At 39.9% G+C, this 22,970-nt stretch overlaps 1 protein-coding gene across 3 annotated transcripts in view; it reads left to right on the top strand.

The window, feature by feature from the left end:
- The window catches only part of STAU2 (staufen double-stranded RNA binding protein 2), a 180,390-nt gene that overhangs the window by 66,045 nt on the left and 91,375 nt on the right, over positions 1-22,970 (top strand). For all 3 annotated transcript variants that reach the window (XM_075705208.1, XM_075705206.1, XM_075705207.1), the window contains exons 8-11: positions 971-1,183; positions 4,760-4,897; positions 8,209-8,340; positions 12,398-12,458. In XM_075705208.1, the coding sequence (XP_075561323.1) occupies positions 971-1,183; positions 4,760-4,897; positions 8,209-8,340; positions 12,398-12,458 (544 nt within the window). The remainder of the gene's footprint in view (positions 1-970; positions 1,184-4,759; positions 4,898-8,208; positions 8,341-12,397; positions 12,459-22,970) is intronic.

Below are 22,970 nucleotides of genomic sequence, written 5' to 3'. Positions count from 1 at the left end.
TGCATACATGAAGAGATGGCTATCTTAGCACTTGCAGTACTGTGAATTGTTGGTGAATGCATCCCAACAGTATAGCCTCCTGAAAGGAGATGTGTGTGTGGAAAAATGAAGACAGAAAAAGAGCTAAAGGAAGGTACAGTCTTCAGAACTTCATATTTTTCCATATTATTGTAACTTTTAATAGTGGAGAAGTACTTTGAATGGGTTTTCTCATTGTCATCCTGAATATGTTTGGAAGGGGTTAAAGAAATGAAACTTTTCAGAACTGATTGGCTTTTGTGTGAGTTATGGTGGCTCTTGTGACAATTCCTTTCGGTATTGTTGGGAGGGACAGCTGAGAGTCGTAGAGGCAAGACTGTGGCAGCCTTTCAAATGTACGGGATATCGCTCTGAGTTGTATACTCTGGCAAGGTAAATGTTGAGAGCAGGCATGCTGCCTGCAGCTAGGACAGCGTAAAAATATGGACCTTTAAGACTGAAGTTTGGGACCATGTATGAACATCCTAAGTTTTAATAATAATAGGAGAAAATGACGAATGGGTTGAAGTGATGCCATATATAGTTTTGAATATGTTTTATGGAAAGAAATAGCCAAAGCCTGGTGGACCTTTATTGAATTGAATTTCTTTAGTATGTGAAGCACCTCACAAGGAAAAAAACAGCAGCCTTGGTTTAAATATGCATTATTGTTTTGTATTGTGTTGTTGTATAAATCTTTTTGAAAACATAGGTCTACTGTATTTTCTGTGAAACACTGAATATGATGGTTAGATTTGCTTTATCTAATTAGCTTTAATTTCTGTCCTCAAACCTGGTACTGTCATTAATACTTGTCCAGATTTTATGAAAGCCCATCTAATGTCTTCAGTTAGCAGGAAAACTGCATTAGTAGTAAGTACATTGCAGAGATACAAACATTAACTTATATTCTTGTAGGGTGATTTAACTCACTGTTAATTTTGCTTAAAAGGTGATTAAAGAAAGTGGACCTCCTCACATGAAGAGCTTTGTTACACGAGTTACAGTAGGAGAATTCACTGCAGAAGGAGAAGGCAACAGTAAGAAGCTCTCAAAGAAACGTGCTGCAATGGCTGTCCTACAAGAACTTAAGAAACTTCCTCCTCTTCCTGTGATTGAAAAGCCAAAACTTTACTTTAAAAAACGTCCAAAAACAATATTGAAGGTATGTGCCTGCCTTTGACAGAATTAAGAATGTTTGCTCAGAAAGTAAGTTACTGAGATTTTAAATCCGTAAAGGGTTATTTGTCATTTTCTGTTGATACTCTTGTTTGCCTATGCTAATATGCCTGTACTTTTTTAAATTCTGAGAATGCTATGAAATTCTCAAACATAATGGCTTGTAAGGTGCTCGGCTTAAGAACCAAGCTCACATCACTGAAGTCTTTAGGGATTTGGTTTAAGTCTAGTGGGGGATCAAAACCTCCAAGCAGCTATGTTACAGCCATGTGAATTTTTAGCATCATCTCCTCTGGGAGGCCCTACTAGCATATATGGTGGTTCTCTTCCTGGTCTTTCCCCTGTCACCAGTTGAAGAGGGAGAGAAATATATGAAATAGTAGATATATGGGGAAATGGTGCACAGTCCATCTTCATCCCCTCATGGAGCTAGATTCAGGAGTTTTGTGACTTCAGCTTCAATTTGTTTTGACATTTGAAAGATTTGAAAGAAGGCCAAGAGTATGTTGACATCTCAGCCTAGTGTGTCACTTGTCAACCATCAAAGGACAATACTGTTTTTCTTTCATGTACCTATGTTTGACAATACTCTTTAGCTCTTGAATACAGACAGAAAATTGACTGGAGACCAGCCCATGGAGGACTTGTGGACTTTGAACCATCCCTCCATTAAAGCATGCCCTGTCTCAGAGGATATTAATGTGCTGCTTGCTGCACTGATGAGGCTTCCTTTAGAGGCTCTGGATTCTTGTGAGCTTAAGCTTCTTAAATGGTGCTTTTATTCTTGGTGGCAGTAGATTTATTGCTACTTCTACAATTCAGTCAGTCTATGATGACTAGCCCTGGTTTGTCTGGTCATCCTAAATTCATGCAAAAGTAAAGGGTCATCTGAAGTAACTAGTCTACCAAATGATCTAACAAAAGCAGCAACATAGTGTCCATATATTTATGAAGCATGACTACCTAGTCTCAGCACCGAACAACTAATCAGATTAACTTGTCATCTGTTCAGCGCGGTGCAGTGCAGTGGCCGAAATCTGCTACATTTCATTTTAATTTAGGAAGTATTATTTTCTGAGAAAGTAGTTAAACTCTTTGTACATGATTTTCTATTGTCTGCCATGTTGGATAGTCATTTAGGTATACGTAAGGACACATTAATAGCCTTTCATACTCATTTTAGGCTGGTGTAAATAACGGTGGAGAGTTGCTCACTTTCTCTCTGGTGTTACAGAGTCACTTTTGCCCCATAAGATGCGGATCAGGAACCTTGAGATTAGAATTGCAGGAAAAAAAAGGAAACCTTCATGTCCAAATCCTGTGCTTCAGAACATAGTTTTAGCACCTAAATTTCATCTCTTTTTCTGTATTTGCCTCTTGTTAGTTTAAAAAAAACCCCAACCTTCCGTTTTTCTGAATTATGTTATGTCCACAGCTTGCATTATGTGAGGCTGGACAGCATTATACCAGTATGGCTTGAACTCAATCCTCATCAAGTGTTACATTGATAGATTGTAAAAATAAGTAAATCATTACTCAATTTACTAAAAGTATGACCATTAGAAATCTGTATGCTCAGTACACTGAGTGCAGAGTTCTGTAGGAGCAGCCAACAGAAAAGCCGTCTAAAATAAGCAAATACTTTGGAGAGCACAAAACTGGGTTTGGAAAATGTGCAAAGGACTTCATCATCTTCCTCTTTTCATTTGCCTTCAAAACAGCATGAGTGATTTTTAAAAAAAAATTAAAAAAACCCCTAGGTTTATTAGATACCCAGCTCCTACTGAAATTCTGGGGATCTAATTCTCAAAAACTTCTAGGAAAAAATGAGCATAAAAGATTCTTTAATGGAAAACCATCAGCTTTAATACAGCTTTAAAGCTGCAAGATCTGAAAAGGCTATTGGCTCTGGCTGTCTCATTTTGGAAAGTTTTTCTCAAGAAAGATGCTAAGGGTATAATAATGTAAAAACCTCTTATATTACCATATACCATTTACATTACAATCTTAAATTGAATTATCCAAAGTTGGCCATGTTAGAAAGAGATGTTAATAAAAAAACCTGGATATATGGAGGGGTTTTATTTTTTGAATATCCAAACTTCTGAAATGCTTTCAGTGTGCCCATTTCTTTTAATTTAACCTGCACATGTTTTGAGCATCAAAAAAAGTGACAACAATAACTTATTTTTATTTGTATATATATTTATGAGGCTATACCTTAAGGCCTGCACTTTATTTAGCCTGCTCTGCATTTTGTCTCTGCCTGGCTCCTTGCCCACACAGCTGCCCTTGTGCATGACATTGCCTTAATTCTTTCACCTACATCTTCTCTAACAGCTTCAGCAGTTACACTATGAAGGATCTGCTGCACAGCTTTCTTAATATAATATCCCTCTCTGGTCTTTGCCTTCAGTTGCTGATCATCTCTTTAGGTTCTGGACCACTTGTTTGTTCTTAATTGAGAAGCTCAAACAAGCATGATTGCTGACCTTCTCTTATCCTGGAAATGGCTTCATGAAAAGGAAATATCTCAATAGCATAAAACCAATTCTACATTCAAATGCCATTTACATTTGCAAGTTCATTCTTTGTGTTATGGTATATAAATCAGTTAAATATGACTTCAGATAAATATTTTTGAGTCTTAATTTCTTCTCCTTAAGATCTACAAACAAATATTTTCATAGCTATTTGCTTTGACAGAGCATTTGCCGTGTGAGTAGTAACATATTAAAATGATTTCAGAACTAGATAGTTTGTAAGGACTGTAGGTTTTCACCTGTCTATGTAATCTTAGACAGACCAGTCTCTCAGTCCTTTTGTTTTTCCCCCATCAGATCAATTCCACCCCCAACCATACATTTTGACATGTTATTGTGGGGATTATTGTCTGTTAAGAATTTGAAATACTTTGTGGGTGGCTCACAATTTGCAACACTTCTAGCTATTGGAGATATTCCTCTCTGTCTTTTCTAGCTTCACTACATAAAAGTATTTTGAGAGTGAATTCCTATGACACGCAAACAGAGTAAACTTTCCACACCTTTAGTTGCATTGTGGGATGGAAGGCAGGAGTGCTGAGCATGCTGAAAGAGGCAGCTTCCTTGTTATATGGCAAATCTGTTTTGTCCTCCTGTGAATCCCACTTCTTCTTAGCGTACTGCATGTTCCAGCATTGTAGCAACCTATTTTAAGGGGTTAGGGGGAAGGGTCATAGAAACAGGGCTATGAGATATAATTGATTGATGAATCTGCTAATTTTCATCCATCCCCATAGGACCTCCATAGATAGATGAGGGTATTAGTAGCTTACAGATGATAGGTACGCACACTACCTGCAACAGTGGCAGACAATAGGTGCATATTATTTGACACAGTTTTGAGCTTGAGCATTCTTATCTTCTGTCTCACGACCAGAAGATGGGAAGAAATTTACTTCTTATTCTCTCAAAGGAAGTATTAAAGAAGAGGTAACCCTAGTAAATGATTTATTGAAGCAGCATAATAGTTGTATGGTTATATACTGAAATAATTGTTCGTTCTTCTAAACCTGTTTTAGACTGGACCAGAATATGGTCAAGGAATGAATCCCATCAGTCGTCTGGCTCAGATCCAACAAGCCAAAAAGGAGAAGGAGCCAGAGTATGTTCTTCTTTCAGAGAGAGGAATGCCTCGCCGTCGAGAGTTTGTTATGCAGGTATCATCTGCTGTGACATTAGAGATAATGTGTTGTTCAAACTCAAGCAAAATGGTGACTTAATATGAAACGGAACCCTCTGTGTTTAGCTCTTTGCTTTACGGTCAGTTATACAAGAAAAGTATGAAATACAGTATCAGAAAGCCAGTTTGAACTTTCTTCTTTCTCTTGGTGAAACAAATGGCAATTAGGTTATGTGCTTTCCAGATGCTTTTCTTGTAGTAGTTTTGCATTTTTTATACTTTTCTTATTTTTATATCATCTGATGGTTTCTGTCTTTATCCCTGATGCTACTGTTGGTTCATGATTTATTTACTTTTACTTGTCTTCTTGAAAAAAAAAAACCACATTAATGCTATTGTTGATCAGAGGATTGCAATACAAACAATACCCATATTCTGAAATATGGGTATGAATATCTCCATATTACCAAGCATTTTGGTTTAAAAAAATAGTGTTGTAAATCTTGCAAGAACTCCTTTCAGATTTTCAGTTTCTTTGTGGCTTTATTCATATCTGAAATACCACAAAAAAAAGCCTTCCACTGCGTGTTTTAGCCTGTTCAGTTAAAGGCTCTGGACCTAATATAGAAGCAGTAGATCATTAATATTTCTTCAATTTTTAAATTAAGAACAATCACAAAGATTTGATATAATGGTGATATTTTGTTAGATAGCACAACAGCAGGTTAAGAACGATTAGGAACAGGAAAGAATTCTTTTGTCTTGTGTTTTCACTCAGGGGTAATTTTGTGCTGGAACACAAATGTGTTTTTCCAGCACACAAATTTTGTGCTGGAATTCAGAATAGCATACCTGAACATATTTTGACTTGTCTACAAACCACACCAAAATGTCACTTCTGATCACAAGCAGAATTTATGATGTTACAGCACCTCCTTCTCCAGAAAATTAGTTATGTTTTCACTTAAATCTTTAAGTCCCTCCTTCCAGTCTATCAAGATAGGCTAGCAATCTTCATTTCCTTGGACCTCAGTGGTCTTTCTTGATAATTTATTATTTTTCTCTCTGAAGCAAAAGAAGATACTGGGTTCCTTTTGTTGCAGAATCTGATTTATGAGTATAAATTTGGATTTCCAACTTTTTATGTTATGTGAAAGTATTTGAAAAAGAGTGATCCTATCACAGACCATCCCTTTTCCCTTGCTGTGGGAGTGTCCACAGTTAGAGATGGTTGTGTGAGGTTGTGACTGTGTAACGCAGTCCAGTATTAGAAAGATGGGCTGAGAATTTGGTTTTCCACTGGAGAGGTCTCAATAATGGCAAAACCTTTGGTTTGAATTAAAAAAAAACCCAAAACTTAAAAGCAGTGAATATGTAGAAGATTCCCTTGTCCAAGAAGACTTGCGAAAAAAAGAGTCAAAGAAATTCCATAAATCAGTTGCTTTATTATGTATATTTTTAAACACCATAGCCCCATTTTTAGCCTTTTGTGGTATTTTCATACTAAAATCATACTGCTGTTTCTCCTGCCTTCAAGAAGTCTCAGTGGATTCATTATGACATGCAAAAAACCTTATCAGAATAAAAAGCCTTTGTATAAACTACTTAAACAATGTTTTCATTTAATTTAATTGAATGTGGAAGTAAAATATCCAGAGATAATATGTTCATTTTTATCTGTCACACAAAGAGCAAGTTTAGATGTGATGAAATGGATCCAATTACTTGTCCTGACCACTAGATAAACAGAAGAAAACCTCTGATGACATTAGTTGGTGTTCTGTTCCCAAAGTTAATTTCAGAAAGCTCGCTCTCTTTGTACTCAGACCTTTAATCCTTGATAGAGGTTATAATAATAGCTAAACCAGTTTTACAGGTCTGAGAAATAGCAGAACATTGATTTATTGTGAGCTATGTTATAAATTATCATTTTGTCTTGTCCCATTAAAGTCCCTCAATTTTATTGCATATAAACTTGTAGCAGATTGGCTGTTTTCTAATTGTGATTGTGGAACTGCATAGAAGATAAGTTTTTTTATTTCAATATTATTAATATTTCTGTCTTGGGTAGCTGAATCTTTTTGTTTAATTATATAAGTACTTTGAAGGGATATTAATGACCATTATTTATTTACAACCTCTTCTTTGTATGTACAATTAGTAGGTATTTCAGTAAAGAAAAAGTAAAACTTTTAGGAAAACATATACATGATAATTTGAGGAAAGTGAATAATTATTGAATAACATAAATTACTAAATAGCATTTAGTATTTATTTAACAATTATATGCCTGGTTTTACAATTGTTTTAAAGCTCCTTCCAGACGGTTTCAGGTCTTTGACCTCTAAGGTTTCTTTTATTCAGATCACTTTGGCTACTTTATTATTTTTATTTTATTTTGGTTTCCTTTTTTAACACACTTTTGAAACCATATGCTATTTTAAGAGAAAATTTGGCAAATAAAATGGCTTAATGGACAGAATGAAATAAGCTGTCAAAGAGCTATGAATATTGCATAAGTGAATAGCAATGACAGTGCTAATATCACAAGCCAGACACATACAGCTTCAGGAGTTCAAGAATGGTACCAAACCCAAGGAATAAGTGAGAGCCCCACTCTTTGTGGATATCCATTGTCTATAATTTGTCTTCATTTTGAGGTTTTAGTTTCTCCTAGTTTTATGAAAGGCATCTTGTTTGTCAGAAACCCTTTGTCCAGTACAGACCACAGGTACAACAAGGAGTCTTCTTTCCAAAGACTATTTTGAGAAAAGCTTGTCAGGTGTAAGTGCAGAAAAGAAAGCAGCCCCAGCCCCCATGTTCCTTGCAGTGTGACAACAGGGGAGGAATGCGAACATGGTTTTCATCTTGCTTTAGAAACCACTCTCATTTAAATCTCCAAGTCATTGTTTGTGTCTCTGTTGTTCTGGATACTGTCCTGATGATGCTGGGGAGCTGCTGCAGACAACACTCCTACAAGGACAAGGAAGTCCAGATCCTGTAGCACTTCCTGCATTAAGAAAGAGCGGGGAGCAAGAGTGGGGAAGATGTTCAGCAGGGAGAGTGGGGATCACACAGAGGCTGGTGGTAGAGAGACACAGCTGTGTGTGTACTGAGATACAGGAAAATGTACCTCTTTGGTACAAGTTTGGGGACCTTCTGAAAAATCTAAAGAAGGTCCTCTGTATGAAGCGGCATTGTAGTCCCCTTCTGCTCTATTCTTACTTTTCCAAGATTGCATCTTCATCAAAAGAGCTGACAGTTGTTGGTAGGTCAGCAAGATTATTACATGGTGCTATTAAGGAGTCTTGCATTTATTGTGATTATGATCAATGTTTTCTTTTAAAGGTAAAAGTAGGCAATGAGATTACTACTGGAACAGGCCCAAACAAGAAAATAGCTAAAAGAAATGCAGCAGAAGCAATGTTGCTACAGCTGGGTTACAAAGCCTCTACTCCTCTTCAAGACCAGCCAGAAAAGGTGAGAACCATTTGTTATGATACCCACATTTTACCCTTGTCAAAAATTCTTCAGCTCTATCAGCTAATCACGTAGTAAGAACAGAAGCTTAAACATGTGGCACCCCCTGTTTTAGGAGGTTGCTTGTCAGAGATCAGCCTTCATTTAGCAACAGCTCTACAGCTACAGTTAGTAGGAAGTGCAGCCTCTCCTCTTGTAAGAGTAAGAACAGAAATGTATTTCCAGACGATAGTGTGTATGCCAAAGTGTACATGTGATGTGTGTGCCTATTTCTACTTATAAATCAGGATGAACATGCCTCGTGCTTTTATTCCATTTTGGCATCCATGAAAGAACTGAGAGGAATGTTGTTATTAGTTTTCATACATGAAGTAGTCATAGTAGTCAATGTTTGTCTTCCTGTTGCATTTGCACTAAAGGCATTCCAGAAAAATAATGGCCTTTTCAGGTTTGATGACTGAGAAAGAAAATGTGTCTCTTCTTTTTTTTTTTTTTTTTTTTTTTTGTGGGGAAGGAATTACATTTTAAATTTGTATGTGTTGCAGGTATGTATTTCCATGTTAGTGATGTGGAGCTTAGCACTCCTCTTCTGTCTTGAGTTTATTGATGGAAAGTTTTGCAACCAAAATTGGGTGTTAAGGTTTTGCCTTTTGTATCCTGAAAAGATACTTAGTAAGGTATTTGGCTGAGGTGTGGACTTTGAACAGCTTCTGTCTTAGGCAGAGTCACTGCATGTATGTATTTTGATCATGGCTTAAATGTTTGCTGTGGCTGCACCAGCTAGCTCTGGTCAACAGAATGTTCTGCTGTGCTTTTCTGGGGACCGTGTGATAAATCTGAATATAATATATATCTATATTTCCTCTGAAACACCCTTTCTTTAAAAAAAAAAAAAAAAAAAAAAAAAAAAAAAGAAGATACTGTGTTCTGTATTTTCTATACTCCTAGCCAGGAAAAAATAAATGCCATACTGGTTACTTGGCTCCACCTCCTTCTGTTTCCCTCTCCTTTGAGAGGAGCAGCTCCATGTATGCTATTCACACTCACCGTGACTACGTTCTTCACTATGTATCTTAGTCGTGTACAAGTGTGCAATACTCTAAACAGGGTACTTGAAGGCTAGATGGTGTTCTTAGTGAGAACATACTGTGAAGTCATAGTAATTTTTAAAAAAGCTTATAACAGAGTCAAATGATAATTCATTTTCACCAGAATGCTGACAGTTTTCTGCTGTAGAAGATACTTGCTACCAGTTTCAGCTTTTTCTTCACTGCCAATTTGGCCAAAGAGCTTTTTGAAAAACAAAGCAAAACAGAAAAGTCAACTTTTTTCTCTAATAGGAAAACATAGGTTTTCATTCTTGGATTTCAAATTGGCTAAACTATTTTTACTCAGTAATTTTCAGAGATAAAGCCTGAAAAAATTCAGCCCACAACATAGTTGCTTTGGAGAGCTCTACACAGTGGAAACTTGTGGTTACATTGAAATCCTTAAAAAAAATCAAGTGGCTAAAAAGGGGTGCTGCTGCTTCGTTTCCCTATGTTTATTAAACTATTGCTTACAAGTGCATTCTCTTTAAAAAAAACAGGTTTAATTACATACTTGCAGACGTTGATATCTTAGAATTGATAGAATAGCCCAATATTATTCTGAACACAATGAGCAAACATAATACTGTATCCAAAAAAATGTGAACTACTCAAATTTTATGTACTGGGAGTATTCAAGATCATAGGACAAATTTTTATAGCTTTGTTGGGGTTAAGGACATAAAATATCTAGAACATCTGGCTTTATCTTCTGTATATAACAGACTGAACATATTTAAAGCAGATACACAAGTTAGTTTGTGTAGATGAAAGCATTTTAATTCTCAAACTAAACTGTGCTGGAAAAGAGGGAAAATAGCCCTTAGATCTCTACCAATTTGAGCATTGCAAAATTCCTTCCATATAAATTGCACAATAAAGATTTACCATTAGAAGATACTTGTTTCTCTTTTTGAATCCAAAATGGGGCCCAGTGTAGATTAGCTGATGTATCAGGTTGGGATCTAAATGGACAATTTTCACTTGTGTTGTTTCTGATGCTTTTAAAAAAGGAAACTTCTCTTTCCCCTGCCCCACTTCCCCGAGTCCTTTCATCCCCTTCTTCCTTCCTTAAAAAAAAAAAGCAAAATCAAATTCAGTGTTTTTTCCTTAACCCCGGTGCATAAAATGTGACTGTATTCATTGTTTTAATGAAGACCTAAGAGCATTACAAGAACCATACATGGTGCTGATGGCAGCACAGGTAAACAGGTAATCGAGGTAATGTAAAAAAAGTAAAGGCTCTGCTCTTTCCTGAGGTAATCCAGTTCCTGGAAGGAATCTGTAATGGTTGTGCAGAGCTCTGAGGAGAACAATTTGAAAGTGCCCTGGGAGCCTTTTTGCAGCTATCAGAATTTTAGCTCTATGGGTCAGAATGGAGAGTTGTAATGTCTTCATTTTTTCATGTTTCCATCTTTTCGTTTCTTCTTGTCACTTTTATTCTCTTAGAGAGAAGAAAACCAGAGTAGATTGCATTCATGTGAAATAGCAGCACTAAGGATAACTTACTGGTAGATGAATTCTTGCTAAATTCCCCATCATGATCAAGTTAATAAACAGTAAAAAGAGAGGAATGAGGAGAGTTGGAAATGTTCTTATATTGTAGCACCATGCTCGTGCTGATTTTCAGATCATGTTATGGATGCACAGTATGGATTCATGACAAAACTATGCTGTTGTAAGAGACAGCAGTAAATACAAACATATTTATAGACTTCATATTGCTTATTCATTTGAAGAACTGTCATCTTCCATGTTTTCCAATATATATATTGCCTGCTGCATAGTACAAGTAAAAGGAGTTATGTGATATTAAAGTGCATGGAGGTGGGTGACCAGTTTGAGAGCCAGCTCTAATACCTATCCCCCCTTTCCACTAAATATCTCCCATTTTTATTGCATGTTGCCTAGGCTGTAAGCACATTGGGATGTACATAATGAGGAAAGGCAGGGAAACAATCATTGGAATAGCTGCTTTGCATAGTGTGCTCTTCCCTCCTCTTTCCCGAGGAAAACATATCATCTAATAGTCTGCATTAAAACAAGTTAGGAATCTAAACAGCCTTAATGCAACCTCTGAGACGCAGAGGCAGATTTCAGCTGGCTGATCCTCCTTCACGTCTCTTCCGCTTTCCAATCAACCCTGTCTTCCAGAGCAAATGATTACAACTTTGTCATGGCATATAGACTGCTTTACTGTGAGGTTTTCTGTCTGCATACAAAATCCCAGTGAAATCTGAAAAGGATTATTTGTTTCACATTTATCAAGCTGGTTGTCAATAGCTCCTAGTTCATGAGGGAGCTTGGACACGTTTATCCACATTTACACGTAAATCTAGAACACTGCCATCTTATTTACTGTGTAGACTTTATTTTGAACTTCTGTGTTAATTGCTCCCCTTTTCTGTGTCAGAGTAATACCCGGTGTTAATAAAATTAATTTGAAGACAGTTAGTTTCCTCAAAAAAGTCTATATATTAAAATAATGGAAAATTGCAATCTTTGTTTGCTTCCACTTCAGTAACTAAATGGATTCCTAGCAAGTAAATATTTTTAAATTACACCCAAAGTACTTTGTAGTGTTTATGCATTCTTTCTTAGGCAGATATTAGGATCTTCTTGTTTTAGAACGTAATTTCTCTGTTGTCTGTGTATGTTTTCAGTTGAGAGCTGCTTAAAACATTTGATTTTAAGTCTGATTTGGTAACATACTGAGTTGAGCCTAATCCTTGGGGAAACATTTATATTTCAGTGTTAGGCAATAGTTGTTAATGTTTATTCATGAAGGGTACATTCCTCAAATAACCTATTCTAGACAAAAATTAAGATCTGTTATCAAAGTTTTGTGAGCAGATGTGGCAATCCCAAATCATCCTTTCTAGAATCTTTCAACTAAATTTATAAACATGAATGTTCTCTTTAAGGAGTAATTTGCCTTTTACTTATTCGTCTTTTTCTACCTGTTTCAGCTTGGAGAAAACAAGAGTTGGAACGGCCAGAATGTTGGGTTTCCTGAGCCAACAAGTAACAGTAAGTATTGTTTTCTAAATTTATATTTATACTTACTTCTCTTTGTCTCTGTAGGATTTGGATTATTTGAGACAATTGCAATGCTTTCTATAAATATTTTAGGGTTTTTATTGCAATTAGATGAATTAACTCTTGAGTGTCCTCTGTGTGAGTATAGATACGAATGAGTGCAGGAACAAGGAGATTTTTATTTACTCATTGAATCCTTCAGGTTATAGGGGATTTTAGGAGGTCATCTAAACTGCCTGCTCAAAGCACCATTCAGACAAGCTGCTTATGTCTTTTTTCCAGTTCTCCAAGGATGGAGAATCCATAGCTTCTCTGAGCAGCCTGTTCTAATACTTAATTATCTTCACATTGAATTTTTTTCCTTTTATCCCAGTCAGAACATCTCCTGTTTGTTTATGACTATCATCTCCTGTTCTTCTGCTACATACCTCAGTAATCTGCCTGGGTCCATCTGTTTGGCAACCTCATCTTAGGTATTGTAAGGCTGCTATTAGGTCCCCCAAAGCCTACCACTGTCCTCTAACCCTGATCATCCAAACAGATTTTCATCATTTAGTAATTCATCTACCTAGATTCTAACAACACAGCTTGGATACAAGGATGCTGTGGGACACATGATGTCAAAAGCCTTGCTAAAGCCAAGGTAAATGACATCCACTGCTCTCTATTCATAAATCCAGTCATTTTATCGTAAAAGGCAATCAGGTTGTTGAGGCTGTTTTTATGCTTGGTAAATTCATGCTGATTTTTCCCAATGGCTTTTTTTCTCCTCTGTGTGCCCACAAATCAGGAGGGCGTGGCGCGTCAGTTTGCGCGTCAGTTCGCGCGGTCAGGGCGCGCAGGAAAGGCTGAGTGTCCCCCCCCTCCAAGTTCCAAAGGGGAACCCAGGCAGTGGTCACCGTCCTCCCAGGAGAACACCTGGCAGCCATGGTCACCACCCGCCCGAAAGCCGCCGCCAAAAGGAATGTGGCGACCCAGACGGAGCTCCCGCACAGACACGCGGCCGTCCAGGTCACTGGCTGCAGGGAGTGCCTGGGCCTGTCGCTTGTGCCAGACGGCAGCGGGGACGGCAAATGTCTGCGGTGTGAGCAGGTGGATGATCTGCTCAGCCTGGTGGCAGAGCTGAAGGAGGAGGTGGAAAGGCTGAGGAGCATCAGGGAGTGCGAGCAGGAGATAGACTGGTGGAGCCGCACCCTGCCCTCCCTGGGGCCAGGGCAGCAGGCGGAGGCCCCACAAGGAGCAGAGGATCCCCTACCCTCTTGCCGGCAAGCAGAAGGAGGGGATCCAGGAGACGGGGGGGAATGGAAACAGGTCCCTGCCCGGGGAGGCAGGCGAATCCCCTCCCGGCCTCCCTCACCTCCCCAGCTGCCCCTACACAACAGATACGGGGCTCTGGAGGTTGAGGGCCAGGCAAGCGGGGAGGGAGGTGAAGGGGAAGGTCCAGCCAGGGGGTTGCCGAGGGTCAGTCAGTCACCCCCACGGATTACGACTGCCCCTGTTAAGAAAGAAAGGAGGGTGATTGTGGTGGGGGATTCCCTCCTGCGGGGAACTGAGGGCCCGATCTGCCGCCCGGACCCATCCCACAGGGAAGTCTGCTGCCTCCCTGGGGCCCGGGTTAGGGACATTACGAGGAAACTGCCTGACCTCGTGAGGCCCTCCGATTATTACCCACTGCTGGTTATACAGGTGGGCAGTGACGAGATTGCAGAGAGAAGTCCTAGGCCAATGAAGAGGGACTTCAGGGCACTGGGGCGATTGCTCGCAGGATCGGGAGCACAGGTTGTGTTTTCCTCTATCCCGTCAGTGGCAGCAAGGAACACTGAAAGGAATGGGAAAACTCACCTGATTAACAGGTGGCTCAGAGGCTGGTGCCATCGCTGGAATTTTGGGTTCTTCGATCACAGGGAAGTCTACATGGCACCGGGCCTGCTGGCGGCTGATGGAGATCGGCTGTCTCCAAGGGGGAAAAGGATTCTCGCCCAAGAGTTGGCGGGACTCATTGAGAGGGCTTTAAACTAGGTTTGAAGGGGGAAGGGGATATAAACAGGCCCGCTAGTAAGGAGCCCAGGGGCGGCATGGCAACATTGGGGGCAAAATCGACAGCCCAGCTTAAGTGCATGTACAGCAATGCACGTAGCATGGGCAACAAACAGGAGGAGCTGGAGGCCCTTGTGCAGCAGGATGGCTATGACATAGTCGCCATCACGGAAACGTGGTGGGACGACTCATGACTGGAGTGCTGCACTGGAGGGCTATAAGCTCTTCAGAAGGGATAGGCAGGGTAGGAAAGGCGGTGGGGTGGCTCTGTATGTTAGGGAGTGTTTCGACTGCATAGAGCTTGACAGTGGTGATGACAAGGTGGAATGCTTATGGGTAAGGATGAGGGGGAAGGCTGGAAAGGCGGATGTCCTGTTGGGAGTCTGCTATAGACCACCCAACCAGGAGGTAGAGGTAGATGAGGCATTCTATAAGCGGCTGGCAGAAGTGTCGCAATCGCTAGCCCTTGTTCTCATGGGGGACTTCAACTTGCCAGACATCTGCTGGAAATACCACACAGCAGAGAGGCAGCAGTCTTGGAAGTTCCTAGAGCATGTGGGGGATAACTTTCTAATGCAGCTGGTAAGCGAGCCTACCAGGGGAGGTGCCCCGCTTGACCTGCTGTTTACCAACAGAGAAGGGCTTGTGGGAAATGTCGAGGTCGGAGGCCGTCTCGGGCTTAGCGACCACGACATGATAAAGTTCTCAATTTTGGGTGATGCTAAGCGGAGGGGCACCAAAACTATTACCATGGACTTCCGGAGGGCAGACTTTGCCCTCTTCAGGACCCTGGTTGGGAAAGTCCCTTGGGAGGCGGTCCTGAAGGGCAAAGGGGTCCAGGAAGGCTGGGCCCTCTTCAAGAAGGAAGTCTTAAGGGCGCAGGAGCGGGCTGTCCCCGTGTGTCGTAAGACCAACCGGAGGGGAAATCGACCGGCCTGGCTGAATAGGGAGCTTTTGCGGGGACTCAGGGAAAAAAGGAGAGTCTACCGCCTTTGGCAGAAGGGGCGGGCAGCTCAGGAGGAGTACAGGGATCTTGTTAGGTCCTGCAGGGAGGAAATTAGAAAGGCAAAAGCCCAGCTAGAACTCAATCTGGCCAGTGCTGTAAAAGACAATAAAAAATGCTTTTATAAGTACATCAGCAATAAAAGGAGAGCCAAGGAGGATCTCCATTCTTTGCTGGATGTGGGGGGGAACATTGTCACCGAGGACAAGGAAAAGGCTGAAGTACTTAACGCCTTCTTTGCCTCTGTGTTCAACAGCCAGACCGGTCATCCCCAGGGTACTCAGGCCCTTGAGCAAGAGGATAGGGATAGGGACCAGAATGGAGCCCTCATAGTCCAGGAGGAAGCAGTTAATGACCTGCTATGCCACCTGGACGCTCACAAGTCTATGGGGCCGGATGGGATCCACCCGAGAGTACTGAGGGAGCTGGCAGAGGAGCTTGCCAAGCCACTTTCCATCATCTATCAACAGTCCTGGTTAACAGGGGAGGTCCCTGATGACTGGAGGCTTGCCAATGTGACGCCCATCTATAAGAAGGGCCGGAAGGAGGACCCGGGGAACTACAGGCCTGTCAGCCTGACCTCGGTGCCGGGGAAGATTATGGAGAGGTTCATCTTGAGCGAACTCCACAGGCAAGTACAGGTCAACCAGGGGATCAGAACCAGCCAGCATGGGTTCACAAAAGGCAGGTCCTGCTTGACCAACCTGATCTCCTTCTATGACCTGGTGACCCGCCTGGTAGATGATGGAAAGGCTGTGGATGTCATCTACCTGGACTTTAGCAAAGCTTTTGACACCGTCTCGCATAATATCCTCCTCGGGAAGCTGGCAGCTCACGGCTTAGACAGGCATACTCTTCGCTGGGTAAAGAACTGGTTGGGTGGCCGAGCCCAGAGAGTAGTGATAAATGGTGTTAAGTCCAGTTGGCGGCCGGTCACGAGCGGTGTTCCCCAGGGCTCTGTTTTAGGGCCAGTCTTGTTCAATATCTTTATCAATGATCTGGATGAAGGGATCGAGTGCACCCTCAGTAAGTTTGCAGACGACACCAAATTGGGTGGGAGTGTCGATCTGCTCGAGGGTAGGATGGCCCTGCAGAGGGACCTGGACAGGCTGGATCGATGGGCCGTGGCCAACTGTATGAGGTTCAACAAGGCCAAGTGCCGGGTCCTGCACTTCGGTCACAACAACCCCATGCAACGCTACAGGCTTGGGGAGGAGTGGCTGGAAAGCTGCCTGGCCGAAAAGGATCTGGGGGTGTTAGTAGATAGCCGACTGAACTTGAGCCAGCAGTGTGCCCAGGTGGCCAAGAAGGCCAACAGCATCCTGGCTTGTATCAGGAATGCTGTGGCCAGCAGGAGCAGGGAGGTGATTGTCCCCCTGTACTCGGCGCTGGTGAGGCCGCACCTGGAATACTGTGTCCAGTTTTGGGCCCCTCACTACAAGAAAGACATTGAGGTGCTGGAGCGTGTTCAGAGGCGGGCAACGAAGCTGGTGAAGGGTCTGGAGAACAAGTCTTATGAGGAGCGGCTGAGGGAACTGGGGTTGTTTAGCCTGGAAAAGAGGAGGCTGAGGGGAGACCTTATCGCTCTCTACAACTACCTGAAAGGAGGTTGTAGCCAGGTGGGTGTTGGTCTCTTCTCCCAAGTAGCTAGCGATAGGACAAGAGGAAATGGGCTTAAGCTGCGCCAGGGGAGGTTTAGACTGGAGATTAGGAAGAATTTCTTTACGGAAAGGGTGGTCAGGCATTGGAACAGGCTGCCCAGAGAGGTGGTGGAGTCACCATCCCTGGAGGCGTTTAAAAAACGGGTAGATGTGGCACTTCGGGATATGGTTTAGTCTGGTCTACCCTTGATTAGTCTAGAGTGGGCTTGGTAGTGTAGGTTAATGGTTGGACTGGATGATCTTAAAGGTCTTTTCCAACCTAGATGATTCTATGATTCTATGATTCTATGAAATGGCTCTAAGAGGACTTACTGCGTGATTTTCCCAGGGACTGAAGGGAGGCTGACCAGCCTGCCTTTTCTGATGATGATGATGCCTTTCTCTAGTCATTGGGGACCTCTCCTGATCTCTATGACTTTTTGAAGATAATAGAGAGTGGTCTCACAGTGACATAAGATGGTTGACTCAGCACGCTAAGGTATATCCCTTTTGGTCTAATGGACTTGTATGGGCTGAAAATTACCTGCGATAGGTATTGAATAGGACAGACCTTTGTGGCTTTGTAACTAGGTTTTTGCTGTTTAGAGTGGTAAAGATAATATACATAGTACTTCCCTCACTTTTCCATGAGTCCTGCATTCTTCTCTAGAACTGCGTTGAGTTTTGAACTTAAGACTTAAGAGTCCCATACATTATCTCCCTCAGCTAAGGATTGTACTAGAGACAGACACACGCATGAGTTACCTTCTATTTTTTGCCTATATACATCTGAATGAGGTGGTCCTAAAAGCAGGTTTTAAGGGGGTTCAGTAGTATTCCAGTATGCAGTCTTCCTGGTCACTAGACCTGGGGAATAATTTGTGCTTCAACTTACACAGAAGTTTGCTAGTTTTTAAAGTGGTCTTGGATTCAGCACAGGCCATTGTGTTTCCCTGAAAAGAAGGATTCTACAGGTTCTAAGACTTCTTATTAATTGCTTCCTTCCACCCCTATCATCAATCCTCATCAATACTTCTAGATAATTTGTTTGCATTGTCAAAAATTCTTAAGAACATGGCCTGTGAGACATCTTCAAATGTTAACATTTTCAAATGTTAACATATTGGAGTTTGGGACAGCAGAATAAGACCTCTAGCTTTTTTGTCCTATCTTTGCAGTGTCTTGTAGCAAAAGATGTTTATAGATGACATCACAGCCATCTACTACACCAACAAGAAAAAACAATCCCTTTCCCAGGCTTCATCTGGCAAGAAAACTTCAGCAGTCATACATGTAAATCCAAACCTAGAAGGAGAACACAAAAGCAAACTCACTCAACAGGAGACAAGATCAACAAAAATTGTATTTTAAACCTGTGCTGACCAATACCTTATTTTTCACAGATTCACCTGCTCACAGACCTTTTTGCAGCCACTGCAGGCCATGGTACAGAAACAGGTTTTCATTCTGGTATGCTTTTCTAATGCATGAAAGACATTTCTAGATGCCTTCATTTCCATTCTTCTGATCTCCAAGTAAATTGGAAATCAAAGGAGATATAGCTAGCATGTCAATAGACATAGAGCATTTATTTCTGACAGTGCGGTTCGGAGTCCACTGGGCTTAATCAGTTAACTCCTTTTTTGAGGGTTCAAATCTAGAGGCAACATTAATAATAATCAGCTGATTAAAGGGTATAAATTTTTATTTCAGAGGGACCGTGCTATCTTTTTGTGAAATAGGAAGGGTTTGAACCCAAAATGCTGTCAACAGGCATATATGGTTTTTTACTGATTTTTTTTTTAACTCTTCACCTCATAAAGGGCCTTTCTCTTCTAAGGTATTTTCTTTAAAATTTACACCTTAACTGTGATTTCAATATAAAGACATGAGAGGAGAATGAATCTGTTACAGTAATGTAGAGGACAGAGCACTTTTTCTTCACCTTACAGTCTCATCCAGGATTCATAGAAGACCTAGAAATGCACTTTTCTTCCTTAAATGCGTTAATGTGATATCACCCCTGGCTGAATGAATTGCTAATAGGTCTTTTTTTTGAGTTTCTCATTGAAACCTCTCTTGGTATTTCTAAACTAAAATGGCCTTTCTGATAGAATTATGAATCTGCTGTATCGATTGGCACTGTATTAAAGTGTATTTTTATATAGAAAACCACTGTAGTAGTTTCTATACTGTGGATCTTTCAATACATAAAAATATCACACCATTTTTTTTTTAATATATAGGAAGGAACCACAGATTCCTGGATAGAAAATTTATAGAACATTTTTGTATGTTATTTAGGTAACCGGTAAGTTCAGTTGCTACCTTCCTACTGAATGGCTCTATCAAGAGGCCTGTTTTTCAAGATGTGACTGAGATCAGGGGATTGCTGATACTACACAGTATTGCTTGATATTTCTCACCAGTTTTCCGTAGACATGATTACTTGTTGAAATACCGTGCTAATATTTAGTAGGGGGATCGTCTGCCAGTACATGTTTACCTATGAGCACTTTGCCTGCTCTGCTTTTGGTAGAATATTGTGTGTTAGCTTCCCACACAGGGAAAGCATAAAAAATCCTGAAGAAGAACTAGCATTAGTAAGAGTTTTCCCTGCGCACACTTGTTGATATTCCCCTAAGCCCCAGAGTCCAAGATAACGTCAGAGCTTTGTAGTCAAGGAGAACTGAGGAAATTTGAAGTGTCCTTTTGAATAAAAGAAATCACTTGCACGCATGATCTCTCATGCACCTGTGACATACAGGGTTTTTTTAAGGCAGTTCCAAACAAGTTCCACTGTTTGAGATCAAAAATGTCACATCCTTTCAAGTATGAATATGTTAGTTTATATTTAAGAACAAGTTGTTGGTAGGTGAATCTACTCTTGCAGTGTCATCATTATTGTAGGAAGTTTTAAAGAAGGCAAATGGAGTAGCTTCCTGCCTTCTGTATCCTTGCTTATAAGAGAAATGTACAGTTTGCATTTGTTGTTACCCTAAAACCTAACTTTCAGTGGTCTTGAAAATCCGAGGCTCTGAGATTGCTACATCTGTCTTTTGGCAACTCTTATTCAGATTTCCAGTAATTTTATTCCAGGAAAACACTTGTGTCTTGTTAGGACAACGTATTCTGCGTCAGTTTCCTTTTGCAGGCTGATACTCTTTTTCTGTGTGCATAATGCACTGTTTCCATCTGAAACTATGAAATAAAACTGGAATAGTAAAGTGAAGTTGTATACATTAGTACAACAAAACCAAAAATCGTAACAGTTACATATTTTAGTACAGTTGAAGAACAGATTTCATTGTGTCCTTATTATGTAGTTTGTTTTTGCTGAGAAATACCCTACAGTCCGTATCCTCCTACATACTTTCTCAATGCATTTTTAGTATTCCCTATTAAATACCGCTGAAAATTAAGTTCTCCTGTTTCCCTCTATCATGTTACTTTTGCAGCTATCCTTGCGGCAAACTTCACTTCTGTTCCTCCTACTCGCCGGCAAAGCTTCTTCCCACAGGTTTACTTCTTTACCTTTCCTCTTCATTTCACAATCTTAAAGATGAAACAAGAAGCTATTTGTTTCTTGGTTTGGGGTATCTTAGACATTTTTCACACGTGAAATAACAAGAACATTGAATGAGTTTTTTTCCCTGGTGCTTCTGGAAGAGACTTTGAGATACTATGGGCAGACCACAAGCATTTGCAGCCCATACAGGAGATGTTTACTGTCAACAGAATGCTCATTTATCTCTCTGGATTTGACTTAAGCAGTTATCAACAAAAACAAAGCATGAAACAATAAACAATCCTAATGCAAAGTGCATTTTCTTGGGAACATATTTTGATTTTATATTTCTGGATAGGGTAATCACAAAGATCATACAGTATGTGTTCTAGGAGAAGCTGTAGATGAGCTGGGAAGAACAAAAATATATAAAAATAAAAGGAAAAAGTAACAGTGTTTTTATATATCGTAATTTTAACAAGAAAAAAATGACCCTTACTGTTTTTATATGTTCCCCACCCTCAATTTTCCATAGTATAGTTTTCCTTTATCTATTTCCAGCAATTTTGGGAGTCACAAAGTAAGTATTGAAAAACTAATAATAAAAAAAAATACATTCAAAGCAATCCTACCTCTCTATAAAGGACAGGCTCTTTGTTTTTCTTGCCTAACTTTTTATTACTAGGGATTCGTGCATGACTTTACAGTCTTTGTTCTTCAGAGTACATCTGCTCCTGCTGTTTGTTCACCACCTGAAATCATAATCATTTGTTTGTGACATCACAATTAGTTACTGTGAAGATGATTAGATTGTCACCAACAGATGATTATGATTTCAGATGGTAAATGAGCAGCAGGAGCAGATGATCTCCTAAGGAACAAAGATACTTGATCTCATGCAATTGTTCTCATTAAAAAAAAAAGCAATGAGAAAAAAGCAAATAGATATTCAGAAGAGTTTCTTAAATCTGTGATGAGGAAATTTGAGCATTTTTCCATAAATAACATGTATTTTAGTATTTTTTAAAATCTACTTAAATAATAAGATATTAAGAATATAAGAGATATACAAAATATGAAAATATGTGGTGTTACTGTAAGCCCTAACTGTATGGTTACATTCAAATTTTTACTTAGATGTTTCTTCACCATTTTTGGGGAGAAAATAAATGCAAAATAAATCATGTATTAGTGACATTTTGCATACTAATACATCTTCACTTTGGAGGAAACAAAATTTATGTGAACTTTATAGTTCTGGCCCTCACTAGTTTTATGACGACTTTTTTTTATAGTCCTCTACATGTTTGTTTTTCAGCTGGGCATTTTGGTGAAGACTTCCAGTAGATAATTTAATACCCCTGTATTTCCATGAACAGTAACTGAAATCTACAGTTTGGGAGTAAAGTTTTTGTTTTGTATTTCAGACATTTTAAATTGGAATTTATGTGTGTTATATTTTGCTGAAATATTTGGTTCTTTTGGATGTATTTCAAGGGTGATTTGCAATGGATTGTATACATTTTTGCTAAGTACTGCTGTTTCATTGGACTTCACTTTTGAATTGCTCCAAACTTACTAAACTTCCTCAATTATAATACACTTTTGCTAGGAGTTAGGTTGATACATCACTAAACATTTGTTGAATTATTTGTCATTCTGAATCGAAACCACAGTAAGAGGGGCTGACAGCACCACTTATTTGATGAAGCACAGGCCACAGAACAGTAGTTTTCCATCTGTTTGGTTTGGGTTTTTTTGTTTTGTTTTGTGGGTTTTTTTAGCAAACATACTGTCAGGTGAACATTGTACTATCCCCATGTGTTTCAGGGAGCAATTCCATCAGCTGAGCCACTTGTCTACACTCTGTATGTCTCATGACCTTGGCTAGAGTCTGTTATAGCAGTTGGTTATGTTTAAATAACACCTTGCCTCTGTAGCTGCTGAGTTGATGTGCTAATTTTCCAAAACCAAAAAAGGATTCATCCCATCTTCTAGCAAGGGTCTGAGATAACTGGATTTTCTTTCCAACTGAAGACACAGGAAAATAAAATTTAGAAGCAGAGGAGATTTGTCCAATTTTGTTTCTTCCTTGAGTTATTGAAACTAGGAAATCTATGCTGTGTTTGGCATTATTAGTAATTAATGTGTTATTCTTCAGTTTCATCTAGCAATTAGAATGAGATAATAATTTATCCAGAATAATACCAGTTAAATACAACTTGCTCTCTTCCTTTCCTCACATTTCGCCTTTTGAGATGCTCGGGTAGGTGCTTAAAGTACTGCAAATTTTGCGTCTGCAGATGTGATGCTTT

Source organism: Pelecanus crispus, chromosome 2 (assembly GCF_030463565.1).
Source record: "Pelecanus crispus isolate bPelCri1 chromosome 2, bPelCri1.pri, whole genome shotgun sequence".
In the NCBI taxonomy this organism is placed as follows: Eukaryota; Metazoa; Chordata; class Aves; order Pelecaniformes; family Pelecanidae; genus Pelecanus; species Pelecanus crispus.
Note: the sequence above shows the minus strand (reverse complement) of the source record. Positions and strands in the feature narration are given on the sequence as shown.